Genomic DNA, 20,043 nt, shown 5'->3' with positions numbered 1-20,043 from the left:
TTCATCTATAACGAACAATCCTTTTGCGAGACGTCAAAATCTAGTTTCGATTATCTCGATGATTTTTACATCTTCAATATATATAATACCATGCTCATGCGTTGCAACAGATGTGAGGATGAGCCGCATGGACTCATATACTAGGACAAGATCCAACTTATTTTTTAAACCAACTCTTTTTTTTCTATTTTTCTTTCTAACCAACAATTTGATTTTTTTAATGGTTTTCTAAACCAACTCATTTTTTTCTATTTTTCTTTTTAACCAACATTTTAATTTTTTAATGGTTTTCTCGAGTATGGTGTGGTTGTGCGTGTAATGTGAGAGGGAGGGATGTGACGACGTGTAGTGTTTTTACAGTAGTAAAAACAATTATGTACCTTTTGGTTGGTCTGATTTTTTTTCCTCAACTATACAATTATACAATTAGTTAAAATCAATCCTTCATCTCCTTAGAACCGAGTATAAATTAAAAGTTCCTTATGCTTCAGAAAAAAAAATCTATTGTGTGCTTGGCAAAATTAACCAAAAAGTAACTATCTCTTTGTGTGGAAATGTATCAACCTTTTGAACCAAAATCTGCAACCTTATGCAACCGATTATACAAAATACAACAGATGCTTCACGTCGAGGCTTTTCTAAAGGCCCAAGTTCTCAAGATACTGTTTTGCAACAATGCAACTTTACTTGGTTAGCAAGGGACAAGCTAGAGTTAGCATGTGGTCTCAATTACCCACAATCAGAGCTAATGATCTAGTGAATACATTAGTTTCAATTTGTACCTGTGTACTACTCTACCAACCAACCAACATATGGCCTTAATTTGCTTTTGACACAATTGACTCATGCTAGCTACTCATATTCTAAATTATAGGAGTATTATTATTAAGGTTGAAATCACCAATGACCTTTGTTGGTCTCATTAGCCATCAAATGGATGGAACCTTCCAATGAAGATCAAACTGGGATTCTCTGACAATATCCAGTTAAAAGGATAGCATCAATTAAGGAAGAGGTTAGTTGGTGATTTAATTAACTGCTAGATGTTTAAGTTAAACTATGTATGAGTAATCCAGATTGGTGCCAGTAAACTAGGGTTAGCATCCAACCAACTCTAATTATTATTAAATTAATGTTCATAATAATACAACAGGGTACGTGGTACACCTGTAAGTCTTAGGATGGATGGAATATCATGATCCCAGCTTGCCTGTTCCATGTGAGCATAATTCCTTCACCCAACTACATGCATGCATATATTATATGTGTGCTTGAAATACTTCAAAAAACTATTAGGGCTCATAAACATGGAGCTCGCTTGATCCTTTTTCTACTGAAAAGAAAATTAATCAGCTATATGTTGGCTACAGTGGTAGAGCCTATTGGGTATAATTTTATTACTAAATCTATGGTTTTATATAAATTCAACGCTAAATCTGTATTTTGGTGTTGCACTTTTTCGAATATAGTTTTTGTGATAGTTTGATTAAAGTATATGTATTTTTTAAAAAATAATCAATTCCAAATGACATAGTATAGTTCTACATATGTAAAAAAACATGTCGAGCTGATATGTCTCAACTTAAAGAATAAATATCTTGTAAATATCCATACTAAATGCATCTAAAACATACATTTAGTGCCATTGAAAGTACTTTCTTGTTGTTAGAATTTTACCATGTTCTACAAAATATATCAATATATCATAATATAAATTTGTGACTAAAATTTTATTTCTAAGACCGCATCTAGTGCATTATGACGTGTTTTTGTGACCATAAATATTCGACGCGCGAGATTGATTGGCTACTCAGCCCTCATATTACCATTAACCACAACAAAACACCAACAAATTAGGATGAGTTCTTTCCCCCAAGTTCCCAACTCATTTCCCTCGTTTTTCGCGCGCACGCTTTTCAAACTATTAAACATTGCGTGTTTTGTAAAATGTTTCTATACGAAAGTTGCTTTAAAAAATCATATTAACCTATTTTTTAAGTTCTTTTATAGCTAATATATACTTAATTAATCATGTGTTAATCTATCGCTCTATTAAACGTGCGGAGGGGAGGGGTTCCCAACTAGAACACAGCCTTAATCAGGCCACCAACAAGCAACATGTGCCAGCTAGGCTTGAAAATGAAACCCCCAAAAGTACACCAAAAAGGGCCCCACCACAAAACACAAAACCGGTACTAGCTGGGAAGTGGGAAATTCTATTTAACAGTCCGGATAGACATCCACCCACAGGAGCCATTTGTATCTTAGTTCTTGTTTTTGTTTTTGACTCTTTTGCATTACTTCCTCCACCCTAAAATAACAAGTTTTACTTCTTGACATGGCTATTAAGACATGGCTATTAAGAAAAGTGATAAAAATACCTATTTGTCTTTCTCGGGATAGATGAGGTATAAGCTAGGACTATAATAAAGACGAGTGACAATAAGAATAGTATGGATAGTTTAGTGATAAAATATGTATTTTATAACTACTTGAGATAAACTTTGAACCCTATAAGTTATTATATTTTGCGACGGAGCGCGTACCACGTGGACATTACAATGGCAATACAATAATAGATAAACATTGTCAACTGTCAAATCCTCCCCTTTGCCCTTGGGACCCCCATGGCCTTAAGCTTTGCAATCATGCAAGATCACTTTGGTTTTTTCCAACCTAGAGAGAAGCCAAAGGGATGAGGAGATTCTCCATGATTCTAATTTAGATCGACTATCTCCATGATTCTAATTTATGAACATCCTTTCTTCTTCCCCTTAGTATAGGCGGTCTAAATTGGTGTGCCTAAAATGCAGGAACTTCAAAAGAAACAATTTTCTTTCATATTAAAAAAATATAACAGATAAAAAAAAAACCACCATGAATTTGTGATGATTTAGTCGGAAATGGTTCTCAGTCGGTCGAAAATTTTCCATATTTAATTAATTATTCAGTGACGACTATAAAACCTCACCGACAAAAAATAGAAAAATCAGATTTTGTATTTGGCTAAAATCGGAAACGGTGCCACCACCGTTTCATCTCTACATGATTGGTTTGCACTCACTAGAACATCTGTGGAGCCTGTGCTCAGCCAGGGTCAGTGCTAAGTCAGTTGGAGATTTGGAATGAAATGCATAAGCATGAGGTCTTTGCCTTGTTGGATGCCGGAGCATGGACAGTGGTCCATCCATGGTCAGAGTCTGTGCCGTTGGCCCGGGAGAAACGGCTGCACGCCTTTGACAATATGAGGTGACCAATTCTCGGTTTGTGTGGATCAGATGATCAAGTGATGGTATATATACTGGAGTATAATTCAATTGGCTTGACTATATTCGAAGTAACAGATTGATAATGTTATAGATTGATACTCCCTCCAGTCATCTTTATTAGACTCTGAGAGAGCTATAAGTATAACTTTTCCGTCGTCAAATAAAAGTGACTGAAAGGAGTATAGAACTTTTTTTAGAAAAAAAATTGTAGATTGGCATTGTAATCATATGAGTGGATGCAAATGGAGCAAAGGAAGGATGATGCAGTGAATTATGAAGAATAATAATAATAAGACAAAAGTAGATAAGTAAATATGATATATTTGACCAGTTGATCGATGCAAGCAGTAAACATTTTAATTAGTTCATATTTTTTTTATTAAAGAAGATCATATGTAGGCCCCCTCCAAAGGCAAACTTCTCTAGTATATCTACAGGGTGGCAAACAAAATCAGATCCTAAAATGTCAATTTAAATGATTGCAAATGACCAGTTTTTCCTACTAAATGTATATACTAACTACTAGTCAATTTGGTCAAATTTTTGAAAGTTTGAGTACACATATATGGTTTACATGGATGGGATATACAAAGTTCTCATGGGCAGAGACTTGCCTTAAAAAACAACAAAATATAATGGCAAAATTTGCTATAGGATATCCAAAAAAACGTGTAATTAGCTAGGAGACACCGCAAGAACGCGTTTTTCTATAGGGCACCGTAAAAAACTGGTAATTAGCTACTGAACACCCTCGGGATTATTTTATTATATCCGGAAGAATTGGAGAGAGAAACAGCTGTGTAAGTACAGATCAACCCTTTGAATTTTTTTCTTTTTCTTTTTTCTTCCTTATCCTTTTCTCCCTCTCTCGTTCTTTCTCTCTTTCTCTCTCTGCTCTCAACCGTCGCCTTCAACCTCGTCCGCGGCCGCCGCCGCTCCTCCTATGCTCGCCCACCGTCGCCGCTCCGCCCACCGCGCTCGCTTGCTGTCGCCGCTCCTCCCAGGCTCGCCTGCCGTTGCCGCTCCTCCTTCGCTCGCCCACTGTCGCCGGTGCTACTGCTCCATGGCTTCATGTCCTTCAAGCCCAGCACGGTGATGTAGGCATGAACGCGCTCAGCCACTCATCAATAGCCGACGGCGACCATTGGCGCGAACGCGGTGCCGAACGAGCAGTCAGCGGCGGCCTGCGATGTTAGCTAAATAATGCAATCTTGTGCATCTAGTTTCTGTAGTTGCATTGCATATGGTTGGCTGTGTTAGAATCTGTCAGCAGCCGTTTTACTTTCAGTTAGCATGTAGCTGTTTTCTAGCTAGTTTTTCGGTTAGACTGAATTGGATCGTGGGATGGCACGGTCAGTAGTGGATCCAGATTGGGTGTTTTTTCTGTTATGCATGTAACAAACTCTGTAATTGAGGAGACTAATTAGAAAACCAGAAAAGCAGCAAGGTACTTCGGTGTGCCAAAACTCTGCTCGTTCTACTCTGTTCTTCAGTTAACTATTCATATATTCGACAAAAGGTTCAGAGATTGTGAGAGTGAGAGTTTGATCCTGTAAAAATGAGACCGTGGGCTTCACATCCACCATTGTTTCTTCTCCTCTCTTGCTCTTTGCTTGGTGATGAGAATGTAAGATGTGTTTAAGCCCGTGATTAGTGAAGACTAACTAAAGAAAATGTTTAGCGGCCCACGTTGGATTAACTTGAGCTAAGGGCAAACTAGTCTTTAATAATTGTTTCTCTCTCCTATTCCTCCAAAAATAATAAAATAATCCCGTCAGTGTCCAACAGCTAATTACCAGTTTTTTACGATGCCCTACAGCAAATACACGTTCTTACGATGTCCCCTAGCTAATTACACGTTTTCCAGATGTCCTAGCAAATTTTGCCAAATATAATTTCATCGACCTTTTGTAGTCAATAAAAATTCATGGTCATATAAGTGTATTTCGGAGACCAATTAAGTTATCGTCCAAAGCAACAAGTATTTGTCACCAAAGATAGCATTACTTAATGAATCATAGCATGTCCTTTTGCGAAGAACATATATACGTACCTAAAGCTTATTAACAAAAGCAAAAGTCATGCATTCGATGAGTCCGTTTATAGATAAAAGGAAAGACGAGAATAAATCCCATTTTTCCACAACATGTACTTTTTTAAGAAAATTAAATATGATAGCAAAATTGAGACTAATCCGCATCTAGTCATCTACCACATAAAAGGAGAGATCTCCATGTCATATACAGCACTTCTATACATACGATTGTTTTTGTACGACGTTTGTACGATGAAACGTTTCTCTCCTAACTTCTAACGTTTTTTAGCGATGAAACGGATCGCTCCCCTGTTGAGCCCATATCCAAAGCCCAAGCTCTGACATGCTGGTCTGCTCTCTCGTTGGCATGCTTGTGTAGCCAACCAAAGCAATCTTCTTTCTAATTATATATTAAGCAATTTTCGTTCTAATTATATCTTATATAGTAATTGTACTTAGCGCTCATTTGTTATGTGGCAGGTGAAGCAAATTACTCATACATATATGTTCCTTACACCTTGGACAAGGATAGCATCAGGGGTTACTAGCTGGCGCGCGTGCGCCAGTTGCTCCCGGCCCATCAGCCCTATTTTTATTTTTATTCGTGATTTTTTTTCGTTTTTCTTTTACGATTTTTTTCGCTTTTTTTTCCTTTTTTATTACTTTTTTTAATCTTTAGCACACTTATTTTTTAAAAAAATGTTTTGAGTTGAAAGTTTTCAAATCTCGATTTGAAATTTTTTAAATCTGAGTTGAAAGTTTTCAAATCTCGAGTCGAAAGTTTTCAAATCTCGATTTGAAATTTTTTAAATCTGAGTTGAAAGTTTTCAAATCTCGAGTCGAAAGTTTTCAAATTTTTTCAAATCTTAACTTAAAAAATTTCAAATATGTACTTGAAAGTTTTCAAATCTTGAGTTGAAAGCTTTCAAATCTCGAGTTGAAAGTTTTTGAATCTCGAGATGAAAATTTTTAAATCTGAGTTGAAAGTTTTCAAATATGAGTTGAAAGTTTTCAAGTTGAAGTTGAAAGTTTTCAAATCAGAGTTGAAAGTTTTCAAGTCGGAGTTGAAAGTATTCAAATATGGGTTGAAAGTTTATACATATATGAAAAAATTCGGAAAAATGAAAAACTAACCATGTCTTGTCGCCTATTGGGCCGTGTGGGCTGGCACGTGCGCGCCGCCGGCACGTACGCGCCAATTAGGATTCCTGGATAGCATTAACCATAGTTGGAAGTAGAATCTAATGGCCACAATCAGAATTGGATGCAGAAAAATTCATATATATATATATATATGAACCAATGTTAAACAAGGTTTGCATATGTTTAGATACAGAGAGACTGTATAGTGCTGCTCAGCATATTAATTGATGTCACATGGTGACGAAGCAGAACTTCTTTCAAACATATTCCACTCTTTTAGTCATGAGATAGAAGGCCAAAAATATCTTCTTTTCCCTTCAGATTAGACAGCAAATTTAGTTAGATTGAATACTACCTGGTAGATTATTTTAATATAATCTCAAAGTATAGATATAATCTCAAGTCAGATGCTGCAAAGAGGTTAATTGGGCTTTCGGGCCCATAAGCGCTCCTGCCGCGTGTGCGTGCGCCGTGCGCTCGTGTTAGGTTCCCCTGCCATCCGCGTCGCTATGTTTGATCGTACAAAAATCGGAAGAAAAAAATCGTATGCGTAGCATTTTTCATGTCATATATATGTGCCTAGACTCAAGTGGATAGATTCATGCCCCTATTGCAAGTCTTTTGGAGCACATATATAACCCAGCTCAATAAGTTGATTTTTGGCAGGTTCAAATAAGTCCATGCGAATGGGATAACAACATCATGTGGCCCACCGAAGTGAGCTTTGCACGAACCTGAAGTCCAGAGTATGACTTCAGCTTTTCTATCCAACAACAATATACATGGGTGTACTGTGTACAACGCCATGCAGGCTTCACATTCTCCTTTTGATTTCAGATTTATCCAATCTCACTAGCTACCTCCTATGTACTTGTTTCCACTTTATATCACAGAAATTGCTTGGTTCTTACAAACGGAGGAGGACTATATAGAAATAAAACATGGTACGAGAAACAAATAACAAAAATAAAAGAAATAAACATGGTACGCCAAAGAGAAGTATCCACTATGCAACATAAAATCTACTGAAATTTGTTAGTTTTGAATCAATCACCAACATCTATACTATACGTTGGACATTGCAGAAAATAGTCCAATCCTATAATTTGAACTATTGATAAGAAAAAGATAAGCAAATGCGAGATTACATGAGTAATAGTTGGGTCTTTGAACGGTCCATGTTTGACAAGAAAAATATAAGCAAATTGAGGTTACATAAATGCTAGTTGGGTCAAAAGGAAATCCTAAGCTTAGCAAAAGCAACCTAGAAAAGAACAAGAAGAAAAATGAAAGGACTAGAAAGTGCAATAAGATTCTTGATTAATAAAAATAAATCAAACTTGAAGTTTACGTGGACAAATTATCCCTACCAAGTTCTCCACATAAACAATTTTGTCAAATTTGAATTGGTCCTAGTTGTTGACTAGCATTTAAGTAGCTTTAAACATAAATAATTCCAAAAAGATAGTTCAAATTCCCGCCAAAACAAAGATAATAATTCACATTAAAAACACGTCGACGGAGAAAAAAATTCCTACTATCCTATTAAATAAACAAACTGTTTAACCCCAACAAAAATGATCTAATCACAGAACCGCAAAATAGCTACTTCTGAATCATTATCATCCTCGTCAGCATCAGTGAGCTAGAGCTGCTAAGAGGAACATGAGGACATGCATGAACTCATACGCATTGGCCACCCCATAGCATGGAGCACGCACTCGTTTTGACTTATTTTTTAATTAATTTATTATTAATCAATCAATTAAAACTTCATACCACACACAGACAGAAAACATTACCCCAAAAAACCCATAAAAATTAAACCGAAAAACGCCCAAACCAAAAAGATAAAAAAAAAACCCAACGCCCCCCTCCCTAATCAACCCCTCCCCTAACCTTACCACCACCCAAAGCCCTACCCGCCCCACTCACACCCACGTGGGCCCCACCACCCCTGGCCCCACGTGTCAGCGAGTGGCAGCGCCCGTCACCCCCGCGTTCGCTGTGCCTTCCCCCTTAATCAAATCCAGCGGATATTTTTGACGTCCGCAAGGACAAAGTCTCGCCATTTTCTCCTCCGTTTTGTTTTTTTTTTTCGTTTTCTTTTTTCTTCCTCGCTTTCTCTCTCTCTCTCTCCTCCTCTCCCTCTTCTTCTTCTTCTTCTCTGCCAAATCCCATCGCGAAGGCGAGAGAGAGAGAGAAGAAAAAGTGAGGGGATTAACAAACTCGCGAGTTTTTTTTTTTGTTTATTGTGGGAATTTGGCCCACGTCGGCGGCGGCGGCGGAGGAGCTAAACCCTAGCCGGAGGTGAGGTGGTGGTGGTGGTGGTCGGGAAGTGGCGGCGCCGGTGGTGGGGCGGGGGGGCGATTTGGCGCGCGCGGCCGAGCTCCGGATCGCCGGATTTGTGCGTGAGCGCGTGGAGTTTGTGGCGGTGTGCTCGTGTTGCTGTTGGTGGTGAGGTGTGAGGTGAGGTGGGGTGGTGTGGCTTCTGCTGCTGCTGCTACTGCTGCTGCTGGTGCTTAATTTTGCTCGGGTTCGTGGGGTTGGGAAGCGAGGGATGCGATCTGGGAGGTGTTCGGGAGCTCGGTGTTGCTTAATTCCGGTGCTGGTTTGCGGTGGTGCGCGCGCGGCTTCTTCTCGGGGTGGATTTGGTGGTGGTTTTTTTTGTTGCCCTCGTTGTTGCGGGTGGATTTCGGGGGGAGGGAGAGTTTGAGGGATGACTGCTCGTTCTTGCTCAATTCCGGTGGATCTTACGGTGGAAGGATGGCGAGCTGAGTAAAGGCGCGCGATATCTTGCTGCGGTTTGTGCGGAGCTTCGGAGCACTTTGTCATTGCTGGCAAGGATGATGCCGTCGGGGCCGCTCAACCCGATGGGTCCCGGGCAGCCGGTGGGCGCCGCCGCCTCGCTGCTCCGGACGAGCTCAAGCCTGCTTAGTGGTGGTCAGCAGGGGATGGGCAGTGGCGGAGGCATGATTCCTTCGCAGTCGCCCTTCTCGTCCCTCGTGTCGCCACGCACGCAGTTTGGTGCTAATGGCCTGCTGGGAGGTGGCTCCAATGTTTCCTCCCTGCTCAACCGGCCGTTTGGGAATGGTGGACATATGCTCGGTCCGGGGTTGATGCCAGGTGGTGGTGGGATTCCAATGAATACCCTCCAGCAGCAGAGAGGAGGGCTTGATGGTGCTGGCGATTTGGTTGGCGTGGGAGGTTCTGATCCTCTCTCGTTTCCTTCATCGTCGCAAGTTAGTTTGGGCAATCAGCTGGGTTCAGATAATCTGCATCAACCACCGCAACATCAGCAACAACAACAGCAGCTGGATGCTATGCACGACTTGCAGCAGCAGCAGCAGCATCAGCAACTGCCAATGTCTTACAACCAACAACATTTGCCACCGCAACCACCACAGCAGCCGCAGGCTACAGTGAAGTTGGAGAATGGTGGCAGCACAGGTGGGGTCAAATTGGAACCGCAGATGGGGCAGCCTGACCAGAACAGCTCAGCCCAGATGATGCGCAATGCTAGCAATGTTAAAATTGAGCCTCAGCAGTTGCAAGCTCTGAGGAGTTTGAGTGCGGTGAAGATGGAGCAGCCGACTTCAGACCCATCAGCATTCCTGCAACAGCAACAGCAGCAGCAACATTTGCTGCAGCTGACAAAGCAGAACCCTCAAGCTGCTGCGGCTGCTCAACTGAACCTTTTGCAACAGCAACGGATATTGCAAATGCAGCAGCAACAGCAGCAACAACAACAACAGATTCTAAAGAATCTGCCTTTGCAGAGAAACCAATTACAACAGCAGCAGCTACTTCGCCAACAGAGTCTAAACATGAGAACTCCAGGAAAGTCGGCCCCTTATGAGCCCGGAACCTGTGCAAAGAGATTGACCCATTACATGTATCATCAACAGAACAGGCCACAGGCAAGTTTTTGGGATATTCCTAACAAGTAATTTAGTGTTATGTGAAGGCCATGTGCTTACAGTTTAGTGTCTCTATTTGTTCCTTTTGGTGCAGGATAACAATATTGAGTACTGGAGAAATTTTGTCAATGAGTATTTTTCTCCAAATGCTAAAAAGAGGTGGTGTGTATCTCTCTATGGAAGTGGTCGCCAAACTACTGGAGTTTTCCCTCAGGTTTGATGAGCTGTTTCGGACTTGCCATTTTTTAATCTAGAATATAGATTATCTTGTTCATATATTTTCTTATGCAAGGAAGTTCTGTTCTATTATTTAATTGGCAGGTGCAGAGTAGTGACAGTGCCTCACATTTTAAATTTCCTTTCAAATTGTTAGTTGAAGTTTTCTATATTTGCCTTGTAGGATGTATGGCATTGTGAGATATGCAATCGGAAGCCTGGGCGAGGCTTTGGTAAGCATTATTTTAATTTGCACATGTTTCTTTGTCAATTCTGTTTTTACATCCACTTATGCCACTACACCTTTACAGAGACCACAGTTGAGGTGTTACCACGGTTGTGCCAAATCAAATATGCCAGTGGTACATTGGAAGAACTACTATATGTGGACATGCCACGTGAATCGCAGAATGCCTCTGGCCAGATTGTTTTGGACTATACCAAAGCAATCCAGGAAAGTGTATTCGAGCAATTGCGTGTGGTACGCGAAGGACATCTAAGGATAGTTTTTAATCCAGATCTCAAGGTATTATATTTTTAATTTATTATTTGTCTTTTTTTTTTGTTACTGGTGGGCCTTTAAAATTAGTTGTATAATAAATGGTGCCTTTTGAACTAAAGCATGTTTCCTTTTCTTGAAGATCGCGTCTTGGGAGTTTTGTGCTAGGCGACACGAGGAACTTATTCCACGGAGATCAATAATACCACAGGTATTTAGCCCTATAGCTATATAGAGATTTTTATTCAAGACAAATGTCTTATTTCAATATTCTGATTTTTGGGCAAAATGGGAAAGGGTTCAATATATTTTGTGATGCTTGGTGTTTCTAAGCAGGTTAGTCAACTGGGCGCAGTTGTGCAAAAATACCAGAGCGCTGTTCAAAATTCGACAAATCTGTCAACTCAAGACATGCAGAATAATTGCAACTCGTAAGGAGATTTTCTCTGATGCCCTCAATACTTTCCATGTTCAGTTTATTGCAAAATCATTAATGCTTTATCCACCTTGCTCCGATATGCATATTTTTGTGTTCTTTTGAAATTTATCTTATTTGCAATTGCAAAGAAGCCGTGTCTACTAGTGTAAATACTTTTATTAACTCTATGCTAGCGTGAGCTGTCTTCCAAAATGGGACGTAGCCTCTGTCTCATTCTTCGAGTTCAGGGCCAAGCTGTACAAATAGTTAAATACTAGTATTCCGTAGCCTAACCATTTAGATTTTGTGTCATAGCACTAGATAGATTTGCACTATATAATGGATGTACATGAATTTTCAGTTAGAAGTCAAATGGTAGTGTGAGGGCATACACAATGTGGAAGAACTCTGATCTGGCTCCTCTTTGTATCCTGCCAGTTACCTTATCTTTTGCATTCTGGTTCGATGTCTATATCCCCCGCAAGAAAATTGACATTATGCCGTTGTCAAAGTGGGTTTCGCTGGAATGCCATCCTGCAAATGGGTTTCGTTAAAATGTCATTCTCAAATAGGGCAACACACCACAATGCCATTTCTTCCATTTATTCTCAATCAAATGAATTTTGCCCTGTTTTTCTTGATGAGCTGACCAAAATACGTCACGCTCGTTCTCTCTCTCTGTCTCGCTGGGCTGTGGCTGCCGTCAGCAATGCGGCGCCATTACTGAGCTCTGGCCACCCCGCATCAGGAAGGATGGGACCAACGCCGTTGTGCACCCACCGCACGCCACCGCACTCTCCCGATGAGGACAGCTGGCGGCAGAGCTCCATGAGGATATTCGTGCACGAGCATGATGAGGTTGGTGGCGTGCAATGGAGCTGGAGGAGGCCACTGCTGCTTGAGGAGGCTGCGGTGGCGCTGAAGGAGGCCGCTGGTGCGAGAGCTTGGGGAGGACACCGGCATGGAAGCTGGAAAAGGCCGGTGGTACGGGCGGCGATGCAGGAGCTTGAGTTGTTCTCCTCTGTTTCTGCCTCAATCCATGGCAGGTGCAATTTCATCAATTGAAGTTGCAAAAGAGGGCAAAATTAAACAAATGAATTAAAAAGGGATGAAATGGCATTCTAGCAAGTAGCTACCATTTGAGAGTGGCATTTTAGCGAATCCCACTTAAGAGATGGCATTTCAGTGAAACCCACTTTTGAGGATGGCATGTATTCAATTTTCTCATTGCCCGCAGACTTGTCTGTTGGCTTGATGCTGCCACCAGTAAGCTTGAGAAAGCGGAGCAGCAGCAGCAGCATGTGAAGAGGTGTCGAGAGTCTGAGAAATACATAGGATCATGAGATCAGGACTTTAGGAGAAGATGAGGCGAAGAGGATGATCTCCTGGGTTCACTTGAGAGAAGAGATGGCTGTTGATCTGGTTTGGGGGCATGATTTAGGGAAGGAGGGAGAGGGTGGAGATATGGGCTTGTAGATTGTGTGTCTGAGTGGTTACTAGTAGTAGGCTGCCCTGAGTAGGTGCGAAAATAATTCTCCGAGACCAAGTCTCTGTTTACACCGTCCTCAAAACATGACTGGTAGACATAACTGCCATCTACAAGTAGTTAATTCTAGAGTACGTTAGTGCTTTGAGTAGGGTCTAAACAGAGACCTGGTCTAGGATTATTGTTGTAGCGGGACTTTTTTCCTTTAACCTGTTCTTTTTACTGGCTATAATTGGTATATGATGGATTTTCACTGAATATAACTACTGCTAATTGCTGGCTAGGCACCTGCCTAGTGTCCAAGTGCCCCCAAAGTGCCAAAACACAGTGCTGTGCAAATGGCGTGAGGCATATGTGGTTTTCTGGTCCACTGGTTGAGTTCCACATGGCACGGTAGTTTTGTACTGTACTCTGTGATGTATGCAGTCCTGCATGTAATTCTCTACTGAACTACACGCATTCCCCCGAGGTATTTCGATTAAGACGCATCCAAAACTGTGGCCAAGGAAGGCCACGGAAGAAGGTCCTACATGCATACAGCCTTTCTGCATGTAGTAGATGGAAATTTACTTATTTGAAACATTCTATGGAAATTTCATTTATTTCTTTTTCTAATTGGATCTCTGAGACAAATTATGCCTGATAAGAAAGTTACTATTGAGGAGCACTTACAATGGTCTAGTTAGAAGGCAAGTTAGAGCAGCATTATTCAAGTAGCGTAACATGTGGAATTAACATATTTTGTGTTACATATTTTGCATGTTTGACATGTGCATTAACCCATATAGGCGAAATATCTATTAAAATATATAGTTGAGACTACAGAATGAGATGTTTTACAAATATACAACATTCTTTTAATGCCACTGTAGTGTGCGAAGGCGTTACGCAAAACAAAGGTGTGGGGATAACCACTGAATTTTGAAGGTTTGCAACCCAGTGATTTTGGATAAGTTTAGCTCACTGACCATTAGCCCCCTAAAAGGTTAAGCTTCCAGGGGAACACTGGCCATTTATTCACGTCCATGTTCATCTCAGGTCTATGATGTGGATGGTTAAGTGATGTTGGATGTGTATACAGAAAAAATATCAGTGCAAAGTATTCTGGACCTATGGGTGTATGGTATTGTTCTAGCACCATGTGTTCTTATTCTGTTAGGGAAGATAAATAATTTATGTGTTCTTAGATGCCATGCATTTATTCTCCATAAAAGTTGACCTTAATCCATTTCTGAGATAACAATTACATAAAAATGTTGTTGCTATAGAAGGTAGCATTTTAGCTAGTAAGGGATCTTGGAGACTTGGATTACACACATGATACTGGATATTATGGTGACATGCTCAAGCAAGATGTTTCACATGTATTCTGTTTATCATCTGCTTATCTCCTTCTGTAGAGGTCACTATCTATTGACAAGAAATACTATTGTTTTTTTTAGGGATAGATCAAATAATTAAGTTATTTAAAAAAGAGGTGGTGATGGTGTGGGTCTACAACTTTTCCCTCAATTCAGATCTTTCAAGTGTGCATTACTTGAAGGATCTTTTTGCATTTGAGGATTGTTTTATTGCTTTTTTCCCTTTAGTACCTTTGGTATGTTTGCTTAAGTACACTATTTTGCTTTAATGAATTTTATGTCGTAGAAATACCTACTTATGAGGGTAGAAAAATGTGTGCTTTTCAGGGCCCACTTTCCTTACTGACCATTTCTGTGCCAACTTTTATGTATTTAATAAAAGTTTATGTACCAACTTTTATTGATTTTGTTTTGCTGTTTGATTCTTTTTTTGAGAGAAACGACATTTGAGTTCTGCAAATTGTACTTATATTTCAATCTTTTACCATTAGGTTTGTTGCATGTGCCCGCCAATTGGCTAAAGCACTGGAGGTGCCATTGGTTAATGATCTGGGATACACAAAACGATATGTGCGTTGCCTTCAGGTACACTTTTACATGAATCTGTTTCTATCATCTGTTCTGGATTTCTACATCCAACAAATTTAGATTATTGTCATATGCAAAAGTCGGCATTTTGTACATAGGACTATTATTATTCTTTGTTGTGGGCTTGTGGCACCTGTTGCCATCCTCTACTTCGTTGAAACTGTTTTATCTGACCTATTATTTTGTCATCTGAAACATTGGTACTTCCAGATTGCAGAGGTGGTAAACTGTATGAAAGATTTAATTGATTACAGCAGACAAAATGGATCTGGACCAATTGGTACGACATTTTTATCTTCTGTTTACTGTGCAGTCTCATCTGATCTCATGTCATCTTGTTTAGCATTAAGTAATCTTCACACATATTATATGATCAGTTGTACTTCTACAACTCCTCTGTTTGTTTTCTTTTGATTGTACGTTCTATTCACTATTTTTTATGAAGACAAGTTTCCAGGCTGTACAATTTTTATCCATTTCCCAAATTCAGTAGTGTAGTTAACAAGGAAGTAGAGCATGCAATACATGCTCAGATGAGTAACATGCTGTTATTGATCTGTCACAACTTCCAACCAGCGACTAATAACATGTGTTTCAATTGAGACTGTTGGTAGAGGGCTGGTTTCCTGCATTTTCTAGTTGCTTTTTCGCCAGATATTTGTTTCATTTGTTTTTGTTTATTCAACCTTCATAACATACTTGGAATGAACTTATTCTGAGATACCCTTGCTGATTTTTGTCTCTAGCCAAAGAACATGGTAGTCTGTTGCTAGTGTTAATTTAACACCACACTGCTATTATTTGTTTCAGCTAGTTTGCATAGCTTTCCTCGGAGGACTTCATCAGGGGTCAGCCCTCACCAGTCACAGCAGCAACAGCCTGAAGAGCAGCAATCTATACCGCAGAGTTCAAACCAAAGCGGTCAAAATGCTGCTCCCATGACCGGTGTGCAGGCTTCTGCCTCTGCAAATGCAGATGTGACATCAAATAATTCTCTCAGCTGTGCACCCTCAACGTCTGCACCTTCACCATCCGTTGTTGGGCTCCTCCAAGGTTCAATGAACTCTAGACAAGATCATCCAATGAGCAGTGCTAATGGTCCATATACCAGTGGAAACAGTGCTGCAATTCCCAAGGTGAACTCGACAACCTCACTGCAGTCAAATCCATCTACCTCTTTTCCTTCACCCATGCCAACAACATCCAATAACAACATGATGCCTGCCCCTCAGAGCACAAACCAACTCAGCTCCCCAACCACATCATCAAACCTACCGCCAATGCAGCCACCTGCTACTCGGCCTCAGGAGCCTGAGCCAAATGAGTCCCAAAGCTCAGTTCAGAGAATATTGCAAGATTTGATGATGTCACCGCAGATGAATGGTATTGGCCAGCTTGGGAATGACATGAAAAGACCGAACGGACTTACATCTAGTGTTAACGGAGTTAATTGTTTAGTTGGTAATGCTGTTACAAATAACTCAGGAATGGGAGGAATGGGAGGAATGGGGTTTGGGGCCATGGGTGGGCTAGGTCCAAATCATGCAGCTAGTGGATTGAGAACTGCAATGGTGAACAATGCGATGGCAATCAGTGGTAGGATGGGAATGAATCACAGTGCACATGACCTATCACAGTTGGGCCAACTACAGCAGCAACAGCAACATCAACAGCAGCAGCAGCAGCAGCAACATGACTTAGGAAACCAACTGTTGAATGGACTTAGAGCAGCAAACAGCTTCAATAACCTTCAGTATGACTGGAAACCATCTCAATAAAGATAGAACATTACAAGTTCGACAACACGGCTGCTCTCATTGGCCTCATTGCTTATGAAGCATCAGTAAGAGTGCCAACACCTCGAACTGTGTCAAAGCATTTGGCCTTTGCAATAATGCTGTCATGGAAAAAGGTCATTCGCGACAGCAAGCATCTGAGCCTGTCAACTGTATGTTGTAATTGTTCGTTTAGCTGCTTGTGTGTTGTGCAACTATGGCATTTTGCTGCTTGCTTCAGTTGTCTTACCGAAAGATAGAGTTAAAAGGATTAGAGCCTTGCCTGCACCTGTTGCCATCCTTTGATGGTACGGTGTTACTTCTTACCCGGAAAAGAAGTTTTACCTCCCTTTTTTTCCATGTCAGATGACATCCGATATGTAATTTATCGTCCCCTCCACCTTCCGCCCTTAGCAAGCATATGTTCTGATATCTTTCTTTGCCTGGGGATTCTCTCTTTGTAGCCTTACTTGACTTTGTATAAGCTGCCATAATTTAGTAGTGGAAAAAAGTATCAGGAATGTTTTCGTAGGCTTGTCGCGAGATCTGACTGGCAAGAAAACTGGCATTCTTTCTTTTTGAAAGATTTCAACCATTGTGGTGGAGATTTTTCTTGAAATATTCAGGTTGACCTGCATATGTTGTCCATCTTGTTTCTGTTGCAGCCATAGAGTTGCTCGTTACAATGAAACCCTGCATAAGGCAAGGGACTTCCATACTGTCATTACAATGAAGATTATCTGTGTGTAAAATGCAAGATTGGCCAGGCCATGATGTATCTTGGCTGATGGGTTTCAAGTGCTGATGAATTTTGCTGACATGTAGTTGTTGCACCTCGTTTGGTTAAGATAAAATGTTGTCAAGTACGTAGTGAATTAACAAAGTTATAGGCAACAGTATCATCATGATTACAGTTATAAAAACCGTGTTTTTGTTGGGGGTTTGGACCTGTGAATCCTGCTTATATATTTATGACACTGGCTGTACGACCAATTTTTCTAGTAGAAAACCCACTAAATCAATAATAAACAAGAGTTTGGTGGGTTTAAGCTACCCAGTTTTGCTGATACTATTGATGGTGTATCAGCATTCAAGATACATCAAGAGCTTTCAGAAGAGTTTGGTGGATGTATGACCAGTTTTGCAAATACCCGGTTTTAAAGTGTGATGGTGTATTTTAGACAAAGCGAAGAGTTAAGGGTCGTAAATTGAAATTATCCCTCACCAACCACCACCTCACTGGCTAGGCGGAATAAGTTCACTTCATGACCCTCAACTGTGATCGAAATCTAATCCATGACCCTAAACCACAAAACCGGATATCTCGACCCTCAAATTCCTAAAACCGGTGCAATTTGACTCCCTGGGCGGTTTTGGGAGGCGGTTTTGCTGACATGGCGCCACGTGGCACCTACGTGGCAATATTGACCGAGTCTTCATTCCACATGGCGTTGACGTGGCACCTACGTGGCGGTGGAAATAAAAAATATGCGTGGGCCCATTAGTCATTCACACAAAAAGAAATGTGGGCCCACTGACATGTGGGGCCCACATGTCAGCCCTTCTTCCTCCTCCCTCTCTCCCTTCTCTCTCTTTCTCTCCTCTTCTTCCCCTTCAGCGGGCGGCGGGCTGCGAGAACGAGCGGCGGCGGCGTGCAAGTGAGGGCCGGAGCGACGACGACAGGACGGGCGAGGGCAGGAGCAGCGAGCCGTGCAGCCGCCGCCGACGCCGTACTCCTCCTTCCGAGGCGTCGCAGCCGCCGCCACCTTGACACATCTCCCCGCCGTCGCGCCGCCGGCGCTCGCGGCACCCATCCACCGTCCACCTGCTGCCGCCGCCGCCGCATGCGCCAGAGGAAGGCCTAGCACGCTCACGGATCCCTCTTCCTCCTCCTCGCCTCGCCCGACGACGACGCGGCTTGCAGCGATGCATCGCACGATGCGGCCACGCTGCCTCGACCCGACAGCCAACGCCCTCGCCGTCGGGCCCTTGCCGCCGCGCCCTTGCTGCCGGACACCGCCATCGCCAGTGCCGGCCGGAAGGGGCCGAGAACCCCACCGCCTTGCCCAACCTTCCCCACCGCCGTTGTCGTCACCAGATCTGGAGGATAAGAGGGGACAGACAGAGAGGAGGGTTGGAGCTCGGTGGGGGCGAGACAGAGAGCTTGGCGGTTGAGGCTGAGGCGTACATGAATCGCGGTGGCGGACCGCCTCCACCCGACGCCGCCCAGGCCGCCTCTAGGGCGCTGCCGTGTTGGGCCAACCACCGCCCAACCTCAGTGTTGCCTCCCTCCTCCCGTCGGCGCCTCCCTTTCCACCACCCCCTCCCCGGCCCTCCCTGCAGAAGAATAGAAAGGGAGGAGAAAGAGAGATAGAAAAGGGAGAGAGAGGGCGGCCCTCCGCCTCTCATCCACCTCCTTCTCCGGTGACGGTGCAGCGCGGCGCTGAGGCTGGGCGGTGACGCCCTGGAGGCGGCCTGGGCGGCGTTGGGTGGCCCGACCAGGTGGCGCACGACGGAAAGGGAAGAGGCGACACGGGGAGGTGGCCGGCTCGGCCGTGCACGGAGGCGGCGCCCGTGCAGCCGACTTGGCTATGCGTGGCGGCGGCGGTTCAGCGACGAGCTCGAGCTGGGCTCGGGTGTGGTGATGACGATGGCTTGGGCGGATGAAGATGGCGGCGACGGCGGCTTCGATAGTGGACGACGCCAAGGCACCGACAGTGGCGAGGTGGAGTCAGGGCTCCATGTCGCCGGCGTGAGGAGAGAAAGAGAGAGAAGGGAGAGAGGGATGAGGAGGGAGGGAAAAGAGAGGATGACATGTGGGCCCCACATTCCGGTGGGTCCCACATTTTTTTTGTGAATGATAAATGGGTCCCACACATATTTTTAAAATTTGAGTGCCACCTAACCGCCACGTCAGCGCCACGTAGAAGGAATACCGGGTCAATACCACCATGTAGGTGCCACGTCAACGCCACGTGGAACAAAGACTCGGTCAATATTGCCACGTATGTGCCACGTGGCGCCATGTCAGCAAAACCGCCTCCCAAAACCGCCCAGGGAGTCAGATTGCACCGGTTTTAGAAGTTTGGGGGTCGAGATATCCGGTTTTGTGGTTTAGGGTCATGGATTAGATTTCGATCACAGTTAAGGGTCACGAAGTGAACTTATTCCCTGGCTAGGCTAGCTGCGAGGATTTGTTGGGCCAGGTCAGCGAAACATAGGCCCATCGATCTGGTAGTTGGGCCGTGTGCATATCCAGCATGCTGGCCCACACTGCATGCCCAAGCTTGGTAGGTCAAACTAGAAGCTGGACCTAGAGCTTAGGTCAACTTA

The 20,043-nt window shown here is 42.7% G+C and overlaps 1 protein-coding gene across 1 annotated transcript; it reads left to right on the top strand.

The window, feature by feature from the left end:
- The first annotated feature begins 8,555 nt into the window (after positions 1 to 8,555).
- On the top strand, positions 8,556 to 17,347 carry LOC127754381 (transcriptional corepressor SEUSS-like). The gene is made up of 9 exons (XM_052279884.1): positions 8,556 to 10,367; positions 10,462 to 10,581; positions 10,768 to 10,816; positions 10,895 to 11,109; positions 11,225 to 11,293; positions 11,419 to 11,513; positions 14,839 to 14,932; positions 15,146 to 15,215; positions 15,746 to 17,347. The coding sequence occupies exons 1-9, from the start codon at positions 9,294 to 9,296 to the stop codon at positions 16,711 to 16,713; spliced, it is 2,754 nt and encodes a 917-aa protein (XP_052135844.1). The 5' UTR covers positions 8,556 to 9,293; the 3' UTR covers positions 16,714 to 17,347.
- Positions 17,348 to 20,043: the final 2,696 nt, after the last annotated feature.

The sequence above is a fragment of the Oryza glaberrima genome, chromosome 11 (assembly GCF_000147395.1).
Source record: "Oryza glaberrima chromosome 11, OglaRS2, whole genome shotgun sequence".
NCBI classification, from domain to species: Eukaryota; Viridiplantae; Streptophyta; class Magnoliopsida; order Poales; family Poaceae; genus Oryza; species Oryza glaberrima.
The sequence above is the reverse complement of the archived record's forward strand: the minus strand, read 5'-3'. Positions and strand labels throughout refer to the sequence as shown.